Raw genomic sequence first — 18166 nt, forward strand, 5'->3', positions numbered from 1 at the left:
TGTGCCAAGGATCTCAAAGTGCTTTGCATTTTTAATTACGTTCCTTCACATCCCTGCGAAGAGTGGAGATAAGTGATAGCAGGACTGGCAGTGGAGCAGTGGGGAAACTGAGGCACTAGGAGGTGGCGGCCTGTTTGGGACAAGAAAAGCAGTTGCTGTTAGACTTGGACAAAGGGAAGCTGAGCATCCCAGAAATCTTCTCTTGGGGTTTCTGTGTGTCTAATGAACTTGTGCCTAGTTCTCAACAGTCTGTCTTTAACACAGTGAAGTCTTGTTTGTCTCCAGGAACAAAATGCTGCTTTTCTGTATATATTACTATAAAGTCACTGACAGGGAAAATATATCTTTCTCTTCTGGAAATTGTAATTTCTGTATTTTTGCCTTTCATCACTCTGTTCCTCTAATTTCTGAGCGGAATGCCCTGTATCTGTGTTTCTTCTCTTTGTATGGAAAAGCACTTTGCTCTGCAATAGCCTCAGGTGTTGGCTGTGGCTGAGGCAGAGAACTGGTTCAGCTCTGTAAATGACGTGGCTTTGTCCCTACAGGGCAAATTAGTGAATTTACTGTGTGGATTCACCTTTGGTGGGTGTACACAGAAGTAGCTATGCTGACTTTGATTTCTTTACCTGGATGTACAGCTGAAGAGCTGCCCTTGCAACTTCAAGGAGGAGGAAATACTCTTCTTACTAAGGCATGCTTTGGTCCAAAGAAGGGACTATAGATGTCTTGACAAAACTGTCACATATTACCCTGTCTCACCTGCGTATTGCTAATGCTGTGGCTGACAAAACAAGGAGACGAGTAGGGATTAGCTGAGTCTTCACCTCCCTTCTCAGGATGGTGGGAATGGAGAATGGGCCTTTCTCAGCTTAGTTAAAACCTGAAGCCCAACAGGGAGCAGTGTATTTTGAACCTCACAGGGTGGAGAAGGTTCCATAAAGGTGGGGTTGCTTCTTTGATGGATGATTCAAGCTTTATGGTTTCACGTGAACAGCATCCTCCAGAAGCTGGTTCTGTGAATCCAGAGTAGACAGAAACTTCTGACGTGCAGTGCTGAGCCAGCAACTTAATGGCTGGAGAGAGGCAGCGATTCATACGCTGTAGTTCCCATTGATACGGGGCATCCTGCCCAGCCCGCTGTCATGTGGGAACAGAGCTGCCGTACTCTGCGGAACAGGGCTGAGGCTGAAGCCTGGCTTACTAGGAATTTCAGTTTCTAAGATGGTGTCTAAATTCAGCTGTCTGAATCTGACCCTTAGTCTAGTCTCCAAGCTTAACTGTAAATAAACAATATCTTAATCACTTTATAGTTTCCAGTGTTGTCTCGTAGAATGTCTCTGTGCTGGCATTTGGAGAACATTCATCATAGTGCCAAATGAGTGTCTGTTTGGTCTGCACATGGTATAATTAAGTATCAGCTGAGCCTGTAGCATAATGTGATAATTCTTGTTCTGACCAGCTGAAATAACTCACGCTAAAAACTGTGCTCTTCTTACTTCTCTCTTTCAGTTCCCAAGAAGCTTCTGCATGAAACTCAGCCAAGACCAACCAATTACCAAGGATTTCAGAAGCCACATTTCCCACTGCGGCCAAGAGTGTTTGATCCCAATGTTATAGGGGACGGTGTATTCCTTTCTGATGTCTCTCCTTCCAACATAGGACGTTCTCTCCCAGGTAGTTATGACTATTGCAACGTTGGTCCAAACCTAACTATGTTGTGGTAACTGTTCCCATCCATCTTCCCTTACAGACAGTACAAAGCTTACCTGGGTTTCTGTATTGTTCTCAAACCCCATTCATGTCACAGCCAGAAAGAGAGGCTTCAAGGCATGACCATCGATGGACTAAAGTGAACTGTGAAACTCTCACCAGCTTTCTTAAAATAGCAGTCACAGCCATGCATGTCAAAACTTATCACAGAAGTACTCCGCACACCCATCTAATACAGTGGCAAAGAACAAAGCAGGGCAGGGACAGCAGATCTGCCTCACAGGGACAGAGAAGTATTCAACTAAGCTTTGAAATATGATACTATTTTCATAAAATGTAAAGTTGAGAGATATGAATAAAGTAATATCTTAGCTATCTATAGGGATAGGTGAGTAGGAGGAAGGAATGGCATATGAATAAAGGAAGAGCACAGGTGAGCATGTACTGGTTTAGTCAGTGGTTTTGTGTTGTGTTTCCCAACACATGGGAGATGGTGCATGACATTGTTCCTGAAATTCCCAACCCGCACTCCCAGAGATGCAGCTCTCAAGTGGGTATGGACATTGTGGGTATTGTCCTTGTCTACACTTCTGGTGAAGTTAATCCACACCCTGGATAATCAATCCACACAATCCACAGACAAACCAGAGTCATAATAACATACTTATCACTTTCGAGGCCTTACTGAAAAATTATCAAGGAAAAGAATTTTGAGTCAGCCTGAAATAAATTTTGTGATCTTGGTGATTCTTTTAAGCAAGAAAAAGATCCTGAACTCATTTTCATTCATCTAAACATTTCACTTCTACAAGTGACACCTTTTGTTTAGTTCTCACACTGTTTATTCATTCATTTTTAAAATATGCACCACTTTCAAACAAAGATGTCATTTTAAAATTAAGAGCTAAAAGAATGTTTCAAAAATCGCAAGAGGAAATATTTGGACAGTTCTGTAAACTCCCTTCCCATTTTATTTATTTCATTAAAACTATTTGTTAAAGTCAGCCTGGTATCATGAGTAACCTCTTCTATGCCTGAACTGTGTTGTTGGGCGAATCTACTGCTAGCTGAAATAATTTTCCTCAACTTTGTTGTCAAGTCAGAGGGAAACAGCTTCAGTGACTGGGTATAGACAAAGTCTTCCAAGCTAGCAAGGAGGAAAGGAAAATCTTTTAGTATGATCCTGGAATGAATGGCAGAGCAGGGAACCACATAGTGCAGCAACACATGGCCCTTGGAAATTGTGTTTGTTTGTTTTTTCCCTCCTGCGTAACCCCAGTCATTTTCTGTGCTCCCTGTCTGTGCTTGTACAATCCTGCAGATGACAAAACCAGTTCTGTGGTTTTGTGGTGCTCTTTGCCGGGGTATAGTGTATGCAGACAAGTATTCATTTAGAAACTTGTTTGAATGCATCTGTTCTTTGTATAAGTCAGAAGAAAAAAACATTCTTACATCTCACATGAGAGGAATTATGCCTTACTAAATCTCTACTAAAAGACACTATTATTGCACAACATGGTTCACAAGGGCTGTCCAAAACCCAGCAGCGGTATCCATCTGATGTAGCACATGTGCACAGCGAAGTCCTGACTGGGAGTATAATTTAAACCTTAGTTCTAGTGAGATCCAGGGAATGTATGGATAGTGAGGGGCAGGTGGGTTGTCACAAACCCAGAACTGGACATGTGATAGAACATGGCGCAGAGCTCCCAGGTTTGTGTCCTACCAGCTCCGTGAAGCTGCAGTCCAGCCACATTAACTGCACTTCAATGCAGAGTTGTAGAAAACTCTCAAAGACCTAGCAGGAGCCTGGAGCCACCTAACTCAGTGGTCCTCTTTATGATGAGATATATGGTTAAGAAATATATATGGGATTATATCCTGGTGGTGCCCTTCATTGCGATTAATTATAAAGGGATTTAAGATTAACTAGTTTAGAGCCAGACCTCATTATGTAGACATCTCAAGCAGGATTCAGTTACCCCCACATAAATGTGTCATTTGAGATGACCTGGGGTGTTCACCTGGCTTCTAGATGCTGCCCTAGAAGGGCGAAAGTTTTCCCTATGCCCCTTCTCATACCTGCCATCTCTGCGTAGATGTCCTCCTGCCCATGGGGTGTCTTAGATGTCTGTGTATGAGCAAATACATCAAGCTTTAAGTGTCTGCTATGGAGAGAGCTGAATGACTCTCTAGGATCTGTCAACTAATGGCAGGATTCCGTTGCCTCAGTTTAGATGCACAGTGCTACCTGAGATACTCTGAAGTGTCCAGTTTTTAGGTTCAGTTTATAGAAATTAAAAATTGACCCTGCTTCCATGGATTTATTTACAAGAATGGTGGTAGAGAAAAATCCAACCACTTGTATAGGCATAGATTTACCACGCAGGGAGAATAAAGGAAAGATTAGAGGGCACGTTGGTGCCTATATCTAAATGAAAACATTTTCTAAAACTTTGCTGTTGATTTCCTGCTGAATGTGCCCCACTGTCTCCATTGATACAACTGATTTTCTGTGATCTCTGTTCTCCTAAAGCAAGAGGTTCTTGTGACATTTTTCCCTTTTGTATCAGCCACTCAGGCACCCATGTTTAAAAACTTTGCTTCGGGGCCAGTCATTAACACCTTGTCATTAACGTGGCTTTCCCAAGGCCACACAGCTATTGGGTGGCAGAGATAAAACCACATTCCTTGGGGCTGATCCCTTGCAGCAACACCTGGATATCCATCCCATTTGCTTCTCCTCCCAGGTGGATTAGGAGCTGGCATCACTGCATGCAGATTCATGCTCTCAGTCCCTCTCCATCCAGTATTACCTGTTCTCTTGACACCCCTCGATTTCTGTTACTGCTTCCCTGGGCTGAGCCGCTTACTGACGCTCACAGCGGGAAGCTGAACATGGTGTCTCACGCTGCCAGGATTGCAGGGAAAGGAGGTGGATCAGGCGGCAAGTGAACACAGACCATCTCCTGTTGGGGCTGCTGTCAGAGTGGCTTTGCTTGCATTGGCATTATCGGAGAAGGACCTGACAGCTTCCTGTATTTAATACCTACAGATAAATGGAAGCCGAGTGCATGTCTGTGGTTTTATAGTGTGCTGCTTGCTTCTGGCCAGAAACAGATACCCACGGAAAGGAGCCTGAAAACCTGTAATAGCTACAGTTAAACAATCACATGGGTGATGGAGCTGGATCCTGTGCACCGACTTTCTCATGTGTTTAAAACAATTAGTGTTTTGTGACTAGCGGGGGTGTCTGCCTTCGGATCAAGGTGTGGGGAGCACTCAGCAGCGAGCTGATAAGGGCTGAAAGGGTCTCTTTGAGCCTCCTGGAATTAGCTGCCTCCTTAGCTTCAACAAATAAAATCAAATCATTAACCCATGTTCACTCACCTCTCCAAAGGGGAAATGGTGTCTGGGTGAAACACAATACGAGCAGGCTTCTGAAGGAAGTCATAAACTCAGGTTTGCCCTTCCCCTCAAAGGCTGTAGAGAAAGCACGTCTGTTTGCCAGGTGTGGATGGATCACTACAGCATGACACCAGCAGAGGGTTGCCGGCTCTGCCTGTGTTTTCCAGTCCTTGTTACAAGCTTAGCTGAACCCACTGTTGATAAAGGCTCCTTTGATTTAAATAAGAGAAGAGAAACCTGACTATGTATTTGCTGTAGCGTAGGTGGGTGTGTCTAAGTGGTGACATGAAAGAACAGGAGACGGGGGAGAGAAGATGCTGCCTGGATGCAAACAGGGTATGTGCTCAGCTGAAGCTACCTGAGAAGGTTCAGTTACCCCTAAAAAAAGAGGAAAACTTGGGTGGCTTGCTGTTGAGCACCTCCAGATTTCTGAGAGCTGACGCTGACCTGGCGGGGTTAGGGCAGGGTAGGGCTGGGGCATGTGTCTCATTCCTCATTCCCTTTCTGTTTCAAAGCAGAGAAGAAGAAAGGGAGATCAGCCACCTTCTACCCTCTAGACAACACTCCTTTACTGCACCCCGTGGATGAGACACAACTGCCGGTGCTCAACAACAGCATGGAGCCCGTGGGCGTCAGCACGGAGATGGCCCTGCTCAGCAACATCCTAGCAGCCTATGCCTTCATCACAGGTAGGTCCTTGTAGACCCTCAACTGAGCCTCCGTTTCACAGCCACCTTAGGGCTAAATCTGCCTCTTTGAGCTGTTTCTATTTTTCATTCATCTCTCAGCAAATTCCCCCTTGAAAGCCCTGACCAGGGCAGCTCTAGCAGACAGTATATAACAGGGTTTATTGTGCTCTGCTTTCCACTGGATTTACTCTCGTCTGAAGTTAAATACAATGTAATCTTATATGTGGTATTATTCCTAATGCTCCATTTTCCTGGAGATCAAAGCCTGGCTCATTAGGGAGGCAAGCATGTTGTCCTGTAATTTGGAAAATAAGCAGCACTCAGATCATTACCCTGCTTAAGAGAATTTGGCTTATCTTCAGTAGAAGTGTGAAGATGAAGTAACTTGAGAGTCTGCTTAATTGTATATTTAAATCTAGTTTAGAGTAAGATTTCCTTGGATCACAGTTTATTTTTCACCCACGTGTGCCTTTTAACTAGCAGAGGAACAGTCTTCTAATAAGATTCACTTTAAAAGTTGAAATACAGATTATGTGCCCTACTGAGTGCTTGGGGTCAATACCATTGATAGCAAAAAGTACAGTAGAGACAGGTGACGTAGTGCAAATATTTCCCATCCCATAATTACCTGAGGTACCTTGTCAGCAGTAGGGATCGAGTTGGAGGACCTAATAAAAAATAGGAAGGGTGCTGGCTGAATGCATCAGATATACAAATTCAGCATATTTTAGGCCAATCTTTGCTGCTTTCCCCAGAATGAGGCCCTTGGTTTCTGTGTAACTACCCCCGCCCCCCAGCCCTGAGGCAGGACGAGCTGTTTGTGGTCAGTTTTTCTTATGGGATTGCAGAGTGTTTGACATTTGTTTATGAAAAGTTTGTATGCTTATTACCTTGCAATGCTTGTTGCCAAGTAATATTACCTTGCTAGCAACATTAATGTGTTGCTCTTTTACTACATGCTGTTAATAATTCTGTGTACTGCGGCCAGTCTGCTAGCACCACTGTAGAGCAATTATGGTATTCTGGAGCACTGAGGTCTATATAACTAAAACTCCAATATTTGTGAGGTAATTTTTCATGTCTGTGTGCCACTCAATCTGCTAATTCATTAAACACTAATGTATGCTTGGTGCTGTGCTCTTGCTGAAATACCACCGTGCTGCTACAGACAAGTATTTGAACTTGAAACAACTAACTTGGGCTTTGCACCTTGGAATTACTGAGTAGATTAGTAAGAGTGTTTCTGCACATTTAGTGGATGGTCCTTCTAAAAGGACCATGAATGGTGAATCCAAATTTCTACCCTTCTACACATCCAATGGTGACATCAGGATCCATCTTTTCTTGACCTCTTTAAGAAGCAGGTAGCTTGAGTGCAATTAGTAGTGTTCTTCACAAAAGATAGCTGAGCAAGATGTATTTTTTTCTTGCATACGCTTCTCTAAGAAAAGATTAGAAAAAGCAAACTTTAAAGGAGTTTTCTGTCTATCATACTTATGCCGCCCTCTTACCTATATATGCCATTTGTTGACATGAAAATACCTGCTTTCCCATCCTGACTATATAATAAAATGTTGTTAATATTATTTTCCCCATCTGAACAGTAACAGCTAGCAGAAGATTTTGGGATTTCTAGTCAGGGACAGCTGGGACTGTGATTCAGGGCTGATGATGATACCCCATGGACTGTTTCTATTTACCACAGCAGAACTCTTTGACCCTGCATTCATTTTCTAGGGCACAAGGCCTCAATTCATCCCCTTCACAAGGTGTCAGTCTTGGCAGGAGCCTCTAGATTTTACTATAGCACAAATCATAAATAAGGATAGCTTTAACTGTTCTTGTCGTTGTGGGATTTGCTTGCCCTCTCATGGTGTGGTCTCCATGTGATTGTAGAATCATAGAACTGTAGAATAGTTTGGGTTGAAAAGGACCTTAAAGATGATATAGTTCCAACCCCCTGCCATGGGCAGGGACACCTTCTAGACCAGGTTGCTTGAAGTCCCCTCAACCTGGTCTTGAATACTTCCAGGGATGGGGCATCCACAGCTGCTCTGGGCAACCTGTTCAGTAGTTCATGACCCTCACAGTGAAGAAGATGTGTTCACATTTACTGGATGTCAAATAATCAATAGAACTCAGACCTGATGACTTCCCAGTTTCCAGGTTTCCAGTGATGAGGTCAGGAGCTTGTTTCTCATGTTTTCACATAACCACGGCTGTTAGATGGGTTTTAGTCTCAATAATATATATGTTCAGTTTGTTATTTATTACAAAATACTTGATGCCTGTCCCATGGATTGAAACAACAGATGCTGTAAACCATCTTTATCTGCTGCTTTTAGCAGAGGGGATGGATTTGGCATGATTTATTTTGGTGTATGTGAATATGGAGAGGTTTTAGATTATAAGTTCAAAGACAAGCTGTATCACAGGGCACAAATATCATCTGCACAAAACTAGAGCACTGTAAAGCCATCCCCCTTCTTACTGCACATTTTGAGCAACAGAACAGTTGGAAATTTTTGTGCTTGCTTGAGTTTGGGGCCCTGGAGGTGGCTTAAGCCACAGCAGCTGTTGGTGTCCATAGAGGAGCCATTATAGTGGCTCAGGAGAGGCAGGATATCGGGTGGCCAGGAAGGGCCGGTTCTGGTTCACACATCTTCCCACCACTCCTGACCACAGCCTTGGTGCCAAAGGGAAACATTAGTGCAAGAACCGCTCTGTTTCATAACACTAAAAATGTCCCTTGGGTAAACTCTGCAGACTGAAGGTGCTGTATTCAGGGCTTCCCTGTGCTGATGAGTTGGCTTCAAAACAGGACTTTGCAGGAAAAAAAATGTAAATAGGCTGGGGCAACATATAAAGATGCTTTTGTGTTGGGGCAAAGCGTGGTGTATACCCTCAGACCCACCCCAGGGAAAAGGAGATACGGGCACTTGGTATTTCATGGGCAAAGCACATGCTTGAAAGGATGATCCACTTCTACTATTAGTACTTTTTCTGCTTTCTGGAAGTGGGTGTCTTGTAGTCTTGGGAGAGCATCCATGAATCAGTGGTATCCCCTTTCTGCTCAGTGGTGTTCACATTTTCTGCACAAAATGGCAGGTTTGGGTCACTAGCACTGTTGACACGTGGGGAGTCTTGCAGTGCACAGAGCCAATATTAGTGAAAGCCTCTGTGATCATTTCCACCGTCTTTTTTGACTAATGTTCCCATACAAAAGTTGGGAACGTTCCCATTGAGGAGTGAAGTTTCACAGCACAGCCCGAAGCAAAACCTCTTTGCAGGAGTGTTGGTTTTCACCATCAAAAGTGTATGCAGCAATCATCAGGGTTAGGAGTATCCAAGCCAGTTAGGTGTTAGTCTTATCCCAGCTTCCAGAACCTTGAAAACAACATTTCTTCAGAAACAGGGAGAAAGAGTGAACAATGTCAATGAGGAGTGAATTTATCAGCTGATCAGACAATAAATATTTAGAGCTCAGTCCTGCGAAACACTCGGGGATGCCCTTAATTTTAAAGCTGATTTTCTTAGTAGAATTAGGTTTTTAATTATATGCAATCTCTGCCTGAAAAACATCAGATCTGTTATTTGTCATGGACCTGTTCCAAAACCTGTCTGAGCCTTTGGAAAGACTTCACCAGTCTCAGTGACAGCTGGAACTGTCTTTGCAGTCACGGTCCACCAGCAAGACCAGAACCATCCCTTGTGGTTATATAAATATTAAACATGGTATCAGAGCACTTCCAGTGCCTCTCTTTGGACAGGGGACTTATTCCCATTTTGTTGTTGCTTTCAGGCTGAAGTAACTGGAAGGAAACATCCACAAATCCCTGTTTTATTCTTCTTCCACAAGCAAGGCTTTGCTGCCAAGTTATTAACATGGGGCTTTTAAAAAACAAGCCAGGGGAGATCATTCCAACTTTTAGAATGCTTGGCCTGAGCCTTATTAATAAGGGCTCCTGGGGAGCTTCCTCTGTTCTACCAGGGGATTTCGGCAGCCTGTGGGGCTAACTGTAAATTCCCTAGAAGATATTGCTCCTACTGTTTGTCTGGCCATGCTTAATGCTGAACCTTTTACTGGGGCCCTCTGCAATTTTCTTCCCCACCAAGGTTTCTGAATACATGAAGCCATCACAGGAAACCAGCAGTGTTAATGCCTAGATTGGTTTTTATTTATTGAAACAATTTATTATAATAGCAATAAGAACCTTGGCCTGGGGCATTTCCTGAGGAATTAATGGCAGTCTGGGCTGATGCTCCCAGCAGATTGTTAGCCCTCAGGAAACAGGCTCCGTAATTGCTGCTGGCTTGGTTGGAAAAACAAAATAAAATGTGTTTCTAATTTTTGGCCAGTTTGAGCACCTAGAAAATGGTGGCTTTTGTATAGAGGGTTATAAAGAGCATATATCTTTTGTCTGCATGGATTAAATTCCAGCTTGAATCAGTGACATTTTCATCAATGCTTTTAGTCATGAAAGAAATACCAGGAAGGGGAAAGGTAACCCCAGCTAAAGAAACCGACAGCAACTGGGTCCTGCCAGAAGTTTAGGAGAAAAACTTAGCTCTGAGCTGTCATACACAGCAGTGGAAGGAAAAGCTACAGTGGTCAAAATCCATGTGTTAATGGGTGTACTCACACACACATGAATGCATATGAAAATTATGTTAACTCATGTTACTGATGTCCATACACATTCAAACAGCTTTTTTTAGTTTTTTCCAAATATAATGAGTGTTTTGATGGGCCTCGGTGTCAGTACGATGATCAAATCTAGGCTATTGCTGACTTGGCTACTTCAACTGAGAAAGAGCAGAGCCCGTGGCTTTTAGCTTAAGTTGCTCTTTCTGCTGTGAAAAAGAGAAGATGTTGCTGTGCAAGTGGATTGTGTGTATGATAAATGCCAAAACTGCAGTTGAATGTAGGGTTACAGCTCAGTGAGGAAGTCCAGACAGTGTCTCAAATGTTGACAGATCATCCGTAGGAGCTCATAAATGCCACCAGAGCCCAAAGATTCAATTACAAGCTATCGCACTGCATGAAGGGCTGTACATACAAGCACAAGCAGGGGATGAAAAATGGTTGCTTAAGTAGCAATCGAGGTGCAGCTTGCTCACGAGCTGCATACAGTAGCCTGGAAAATAGAACGTGGGGGAGAAAGGAAAAGCAGGACATGGACAAAAATGGGGGAAGAGAAACAGTGTGTCTGTCTCAGGTTCCAGTCTATGTGTTTGCTGGTTTGTTTGTTTTGTTTTGTTTTGTTTTTTATGAGTTGCTTTAGAAGAGTGAGCAGTGGAACTAATGCAACCAAATCAAGCCTATGTATGCACAGGAACATGATGCTCAGGGAAGTGTGGCTGGCATCAGAGCAAGTATCTTCCAGGACAAACAGATCAGTCCAACTCATTTGTCCTTCCCACACTCCATGTGTCCTCCTTAGGCCCACTTGCAGAGAAAGTTTTGCAATTATTGTCCTGAGTTATATTGCGTACGGAGGTAAAAGCAATATCGGGTGGTGATTTTACTTTTCCTGAGGTTTCCAAATCTCTGGGTTTACACCACTTTACTGTTCACACAGTACCAGATGGGCAGCAGCTTTGCTACTGTACAAGCAGGGCTGCTGTTCTAATTTGAGTTCTGCCCCTTGAGCTCAGAATTACCACTAACTTCATGGGAGCCAGGACTTCACTCAGCCATGCTGCTACAAGAGCCGATGGCACATCTTTCATGTGTGCTCTGGTATCTTCTCTTTTACCTTCGGATTTTTTTCTGTCTCACTTTTGTCAAAGCTTAAAACTTCTGGCTTTGGTGTCACTTGAGCTTCCAATTACTGCTGCATTTCTCTCATCTTTATTTTTCTGGACTTGTTGAATGCATCTCTTCCCTCTTTTTCTTCTTCCCCCTCTGCTCCCCTGCTATCCACACTTACTACTCTAGCAACAGTCTTGTGTTTTATTAGCCAGATTTCAGGCTATCATGGCATCTTTTCTCCACCTTGACCTGTCGGTCACCTTTTGAGAGTTGTTTGGTAGGAGAAAAGCGAGGAGCACAAAGGTGTTTCATCCATCTAACTGTTCCATGAACACCTCCAGGCATTCAGCCTTGAACCTTGAACCACACATAAATCAGTGCTCTGGCTCTGACCACAGAATTAGAGAATAATTTAGGCTGGAAGGGACCTCCATGGGTGACTTGGTCCAACCCCCCACTCAGAACATGTCCAACTTCAAATTTAGAGCCAAGTTTTGAAGTTAGAGCAGGGTCTTGTCCTGTCGAGTTTTGAATATCTCCAAATGGCTTCCAGTTCATCTTCTGCAAACTTTTCTTTAAGGAAATAAGCTGGAGAGGGCAGTTTCTAAAAGCACAGTGTGGTGAAGTGGAGGTAGAGTGGAGCCTCTTAGTTACAAAGATATCCCAGGACCAAATGTCAGACTGGTGGGAACAGTTACAGCTCCATCAGTGAGTTCAAGGGAATAGGACTCATCTGAGGAACTGACTCCATCCTTGAACTCAGGACTTCCAGCAGACACAGTGGAGTAGACCTGGCCTTGACACTTCTGCTTGGTTCCTCTTCAGCCATTCATTACACACATAAACTGAGATGATTCAGCCCAGGGAAACTGCAGTAACAACATTTGTCATAATTATGTTTCTAAGCAGTCCCATGAAACAGAAAAAAAAAAGTAGTAAATAAACAAGATGACCTAGTTTAAAAGGTATTGTGGATCCTTTGGGGTCTTCTTATAAGACCTCTGAAATGTGGCTTTGCAGGATTCACCCTGTCAGACTTCAGCTATGCTTGAGTAGCACAGATACACATTTTGGTGGCCTGGGTGGAAAGCCAGCACACTTGCCTTAGATAAGCAAATGAAACCTATGAATAAATAATATGCATTTTTCCATGCTGCAAGGCTTCCCATTTCAGCTGGGTCACAGCACAGAGAGCGTATAAAGCTTTGTAATCATCTTTACTCCTCATATGATGATAATGGATGTGACAGAGAGATGCACTCAGCTGCTGCTGGCTGTGCAGCACCCCAGTGTCAACCCTGCTCACACAGCCACAAGAATTAGCATTTAATTCTGAGGGCTGCTCTTTCCCCTTCCAGACAACTCCAAGACATGACTGCAGCAAACCCACATTCTGCATGTGGGCAAGTGCCTTGGCAGCAAATCCACCACTTAAATTCCACTCCCTGATTTCCCTGGGGCGGGAGGCAAAGGGGAGTGTGGAAGTAAAGCAACCGTTAGAAACTCTGCTCCACTAGAGACCAAGGCTGGTGTGTGCACGGAGGAGCTGTGTGTGTTTTGTTCTTTTAACCTAGAATCACAGAATCATTTTGGTTGGAAGAGACCCTCGAGATTGAGTCCAACCACTAACCTAACACTGGCACTAAAACATGTTCCTAAGAACCTCATCTATGTGTCCTTTCAACCCCTCCAGGGATGGTGACTCCACCACCTCCCTGGTCAGCCTGTTCCAATGCCCGACAACCCTTTCCGTGAAGAAATTTTTCCTAATATCCAATCTAAACCTCCAATCTTTAAGATTTGTTCTTGACAATAATTTCCTTTCTCCTCTCAGAAAACCCTGAGCGAGCTGCTCTGTATTTTGTCTCCGGAGTGTGCATTGGACTTGTCTTGACCCTGCTGGCCCTGGTGCTAAGGGTGTCCTGCCGAACGGACTGCAAACGCTCCTCCGCCAAAAAACCTCCTCGGGAGCGGGAGAGTGACAGTGACAGCAGTGACAGCGATGACGATTCGGACACCACGTCGGACCTGTCGGCCCGCAGGCACCGCAGGTTTGAGAGGACTTTGAACATGAACGTCTTCACTTCGGCGGAGGAGCTGGAGCGAGCCCAGCGGCTGGAGGAGCGGGAGCGCATCATCCGCGAGATCTGGATGAACGGCCAGCCCGACATCCCAGGGACCAGGAGCCTCAACCGTTACTACTAAGCGATGGGAAATCCAACCATCCAGCCCTGCAACCTAGGGCTCCTCCACTTGTGATAGAAAAGAGGGAGGGAAGGAATATTACATGGGAGTCTCCTCTTTTCAGGCATGGAGCAGCGTGGATGGACAGCAATAAAGCTTCCCCCCATCTCCCTGACATATTGCTATCACTCCTCTTCACGGACACTTTCCGGTTACAACAGAGGTGGTTGCCAACTTCATTACTTAGTAGCAGGCAAGAAGGTGACAATTATAGTCCTCCCGTGTGGGACATGGGATTTGGCATGCTGTGGTACGAGTGCTCCTCTCTGGCTGGGGAGAGAGGTTGTCCAGGTTTTGGTGTTAATTTGAGACATTTTAATTGCCCTTTCCTGAGGACTGTGGGAGAATTGTGAACCAAACGACAAATCTGGAAAGATGATTTGGGAAGGGAGGGGGAAGTGCATCCTGACCGATTGTCTTGTGACTTCAGAAGCCATGAGATTAACCTAATTAAAACCCAACGGCAAATATGACTTGTTAAGAACTGAGGGATGAGGGAGGGAGATTCTTCCATCATGATATCATCTCGGTGCTTGGATGTTTGCCATAGTGTATTCAGTTATTTATGGCTGTCTTTTTATCTTCCTTTTCAATGGGAACTTTTTTTTTGTTTGTTTGTTTTTACTGACACCTCAGGGATAAAATCCTATTATTTTTTTGAGTCTGTTCTCCCTGCTGGCCCTGTCAAACACAACCCAACCCACCTCCAACAGTGAAATTATGGTAATATAAGAGATGTGTCAGTGACTAGTGAGAAGTTAACAACCTCAAAGAGGTTGAAAAGGGTTTTCTTTTTGTTCTGTTTTAAATATATATATATATATATATTTGAAGATGCTGCACAGGAATGTGCCTTATTCTTTTTTTGTTTTTGTTGTTGTTAAACTACAGTTTTCCTATGGATAGCAATGCACAATGTTTTATATATTTTATTAAAAAAAAAATTAAAAAAGAAAAGGTCTATGTTTACCAGAGGAAAACGGAGGCAGAAGAAGCCACATATGACAACAGAATGGATAATAAATGCTAAATAAACTCTGGTTTGCTTCAATACATTTGAATTTGAAGCCTCACTTTTGGCATAGGTGTTGCTCAAGGGAGATGCTTTGGAAGAGTAGCACACCTCTGCAGGCAATCAGGGCTGACATCTTCTGCATGCGGGAACCTGGAGGCACTTTTCCCTTTGGCTGCAGCCCGTCAGTCTGCTTCTGTGGTGCACATGGGCAAGAGCAGCTGAGCAATGTGTTGGTTCTCAAGGGGCCACCCCAAAGCCTACCTGCACCAAAGGAAAGAGTCCCAGTCCTTTCAAGATACTTTGAGTCTGTCCCCCAAACCCAAATCATACCTGAAGCAGAAAAAAAAGTTAAATAAACCAAAACACAAAAAAATTTTAAAAAAAGGGAAAAAAGGTGAAATATATTTTATTGCTGCTTCAGTTGCCCCATGGAGTGTTCAATGGGATATCATCACCCTACTCACTATCTACATGCTTTTTAGTCACTCCCAAGCACCAGTTCACATCCGTCATAAAACCTGATGTTTTTTCAAGTTTGCACAAGCCTGCATGACTTTGGGCTGTTCTCCTCGGTCATTTGGGCATGCTTATGTCTTAAGAGTTCACAAAATTCTGGCAAAGCAAATAAGGACCAAAAGCTCTGAATGCCCAGAGTTTTCACATAGCTTCAAGGAGAGATGATGATGGGTGGAACAGCCTATAAGATGACTGGGATGTTAGAGAGTGATTGCAAAGGTTCTCATTGTGTTCCAAACATCTATATGGTGGGGACAGACCCCTGACACAAAGGGCCTTCTTGGCACTCTTTGGGGTCACTGTGGGGCTCCTTCTCTGGCTGAGGAAAGCTGCACTTGAAGTGCCCACAACTACTTCTCCTGACTCTTGCAGAGTGAGAGCAAAGTTGAGCAACTGCAACCGGTGGTACTGGTAATGTCAGAGATAAGGCTGACTGGTGAGAGGTGGCTTCACCTGGGAGGGAAATACTAGGACTGCAGAGCGATTCCTGGTCCTGGACCCATGAAGGTTCAAATAGAAAGACTCAGTATTGACTTGAGATGTAATTTTGTATTAAAAATTTGTCATGTTTAGAAATAAAGCAGGAGGCAGGTTCCCAAACGCTGTCTGTGTCACCAGATGCTGTCCTTTAGCCAGAATGTTGAAGATGCTCTGCTGAGGGTGTCAAGGAGAAAAACAACAGGATGAGGTCAGTGAGATCAGTTTTATTGGCTGTGCGTTTCCCCCTATAACAAGATGCAGCCCCTCAACCTTAGTGATTAAGGGACAGCAAATTTTCAGATTTGGAGTGCTGTGTCCTGGGAGAAACCTTGCAAAACTGATTTAAGAAAATGCTATAAATGAATGGATTTATGGATATGATTTTCCCAAATGACTTTTTTTTACTAGAGGAAAGAGCAAGTGCAGTAAGTCTAAGTGTACCTCATATGCAACTGAGGGATTAAAATACCTCCTTCAAATGTAAATCACAGCTGAACCCCAGCTACAAATGGATGAACAATCCTCCCTTAGCGTTGCTAGTGCTGCTGTAAATCTTCCTGTCAAAGCTTGCAAAACAAAGAAGCAGGTTGCACGTGTTGCTTTTTAGAGTTGAGCGGACAAGCCCAGCTCAGCCTTGCCTTAGGTAAAAAGATGTAAAAGAAGTAAACTCACCATCTTCACAGCAAGTGCAACACCTTTTCTTACCTTTTAGCTCCTTTTGTCTCAGGGCCATGCATTTCTAAAAAGGCTTCGACTAAAGAAGAAAGAAATACAATCCTTGGAGCTACTGTAAGTAAAAGACTTGAAGTCATTCTGTAACTATTTCTGGTTTTGTTCCAAAAATGATGAATAGTTTGTCTGGGGAAAAAAAACCCACAATCGAGATTCGTGGGGCGAGAGTTGGTGGTTTGCCTTGAACTCTGTAAACCAACGGAGCAAAAATATTCACCTGGAGTATAGAAGATCTGGATTCACTGTGGGAGTGGGTCAGATACATATTTCTCACCCCATAAAAGAGTATCTTAAGCACCCAGAGCTTTGGAATCGTCTGGTTTCAATCTTTTGTGTTGTACTCACTGTGTCATATGGAACATTTAAACACTCGTAGAACCAGAGAGCAGAGAATACATACTTTTCTACCAAGCTAATGTGAAACCCTCTTGTAGGAGGTTATGAATAGCTCTGCTCTCTTACTTCCATGCTCATTTAATTTTTTACATTAAAGTGAGATATAGTTTCCAAAATAACACTCTTCGTATTCCCCAAGACAGATAAAGGAGTTGAAATCAGCTTTCCCTGTATCATGAACAAATTTCCTAATCCATGACCTTTTGGATAAGATGATGCTGAGGTCCTTTTCCATGTTAGTCTATTCTTTATGCCTCAGATTGCTTTTATAATTATATAATGCAGAATAGCAGAGCAATCATGGACTCTGAGTTGCTTGGCCAGTTGGTAATAAGGGGAACCACATTATATTATGTGTAAAGGACATAGCATTGCTGTTGCTGTCTACTGTCCGCTGGGCTGCAGGCTCATGGCAGGTGAGCCTTGGGAAGTGCCTGTGCTATACACCTGGACACTTTCATGCTTCTACAAATTACAGGATATGTGGAATAGTAACCACGGAGTCACTCAATTATGGTTTGATAACTTGTCACATGTTAGCTTTGTAAATAAATATGATGGTTTGGAAAATTGAGGATACTTCTCCTGGGACAAGCTGAACATGTGGAGATGATGGGTCAGACTTTTGAGAGTCAACTGCACATTTGTTGTCCACTTGTCTGGTGGGTCAGATGGAGCTGGTTACAGAAGTTATGGTTATGTACGGAGAAGCCACAGAGACATAGTTTGTTCCAGTTAGGTACCTGCTGTGTTCTCCTGCTCATTCCCCATTGCCCTTGACTCCTCAGGGTTGTTTTCACCTCCCGCTATCATCCTGTCTATCAAGACTGACGTCTTTTGCAGACCTGTGTTCAATGTACCCTGAAAATCTCAGTAATATGGAGTTTGCTGCCGTTCCCATGTCCACCTTGGTGTTCATATCATGATGAATTCCAGCCAGTTAATGAGGCATGCCTTTCCCTTCCAGAAACCACAGTGCCACTACTTAACCCCTTGCCTGCCATCTTTCCTGGCACCCCAGGGGCTACACAAATAAAGCGAGCTCACTTAGCTGTTGTACTGCTGGGATTTAAAGCATAGGCTCGTGGTGCTCTGGGGACACTGAATTTCCTTTTGTGCTGCCTTTAGCTCCCTTGAGCTTCTGGAGGCGTCACAAAAAATTAATTACCTCAAACTGGCCCACAAATCCTTCTCCTCACAAGATCTCTATCGTAGTGAAGT

General features: G+C 43.7%; 1 protein-coding gene across 3 annotated transcripts in view; it reads left to right on the top strand.

The window, feature by feature from the left end:
- Positions 1 to 14846, top strand: part of EVA1A (eva-1 homolog A, regulator of programmed cell death) — a 68844-nt gene extending 53998 nt beyond the window's left edge. For 2 of the 3 annotated variants that reach the window (XM_082048449.1, XM_082048451.1), the window contains exons 2-4: positions 1510 to 1674; positions 5634 to 5807; positions 13397 to 14846. In XM_082048449.1, the coding sequence (XP_081904575.1) occupies positions 5735 to 5807; positions 13397 to 13767 (444 nt within the window). In that variant the 5' untranslated portion in view covers positions 1510 to 1674; positions 5634 to 5734 and the 3' untranslated portion in view covers positions 13768 to 14846. The remainder of the gene's footprint in view (positions 1 to 1509; positions 1675 to 5633; positions 5808 to 13396) is intronic. The other variant, XM_082048450.1, reaches the window with a different exon arrangement.
- The last annotated feature ends 3320 nt before the right edge of the window (positions 14847 to 18166 follow it).

This window comes from Streptopelia decaocto, assembly GCF_964273445.1.
Source record: "Streptopelia decaocto genome assembly, chromosome: 3".
Taxonomy (NCBI): domain Eukaryota; kingdom Metazoa; phylum Chordata; class Aves; order Columbiformes; family Columbidae; genus Streptopelia; species Streptopelia decaocto.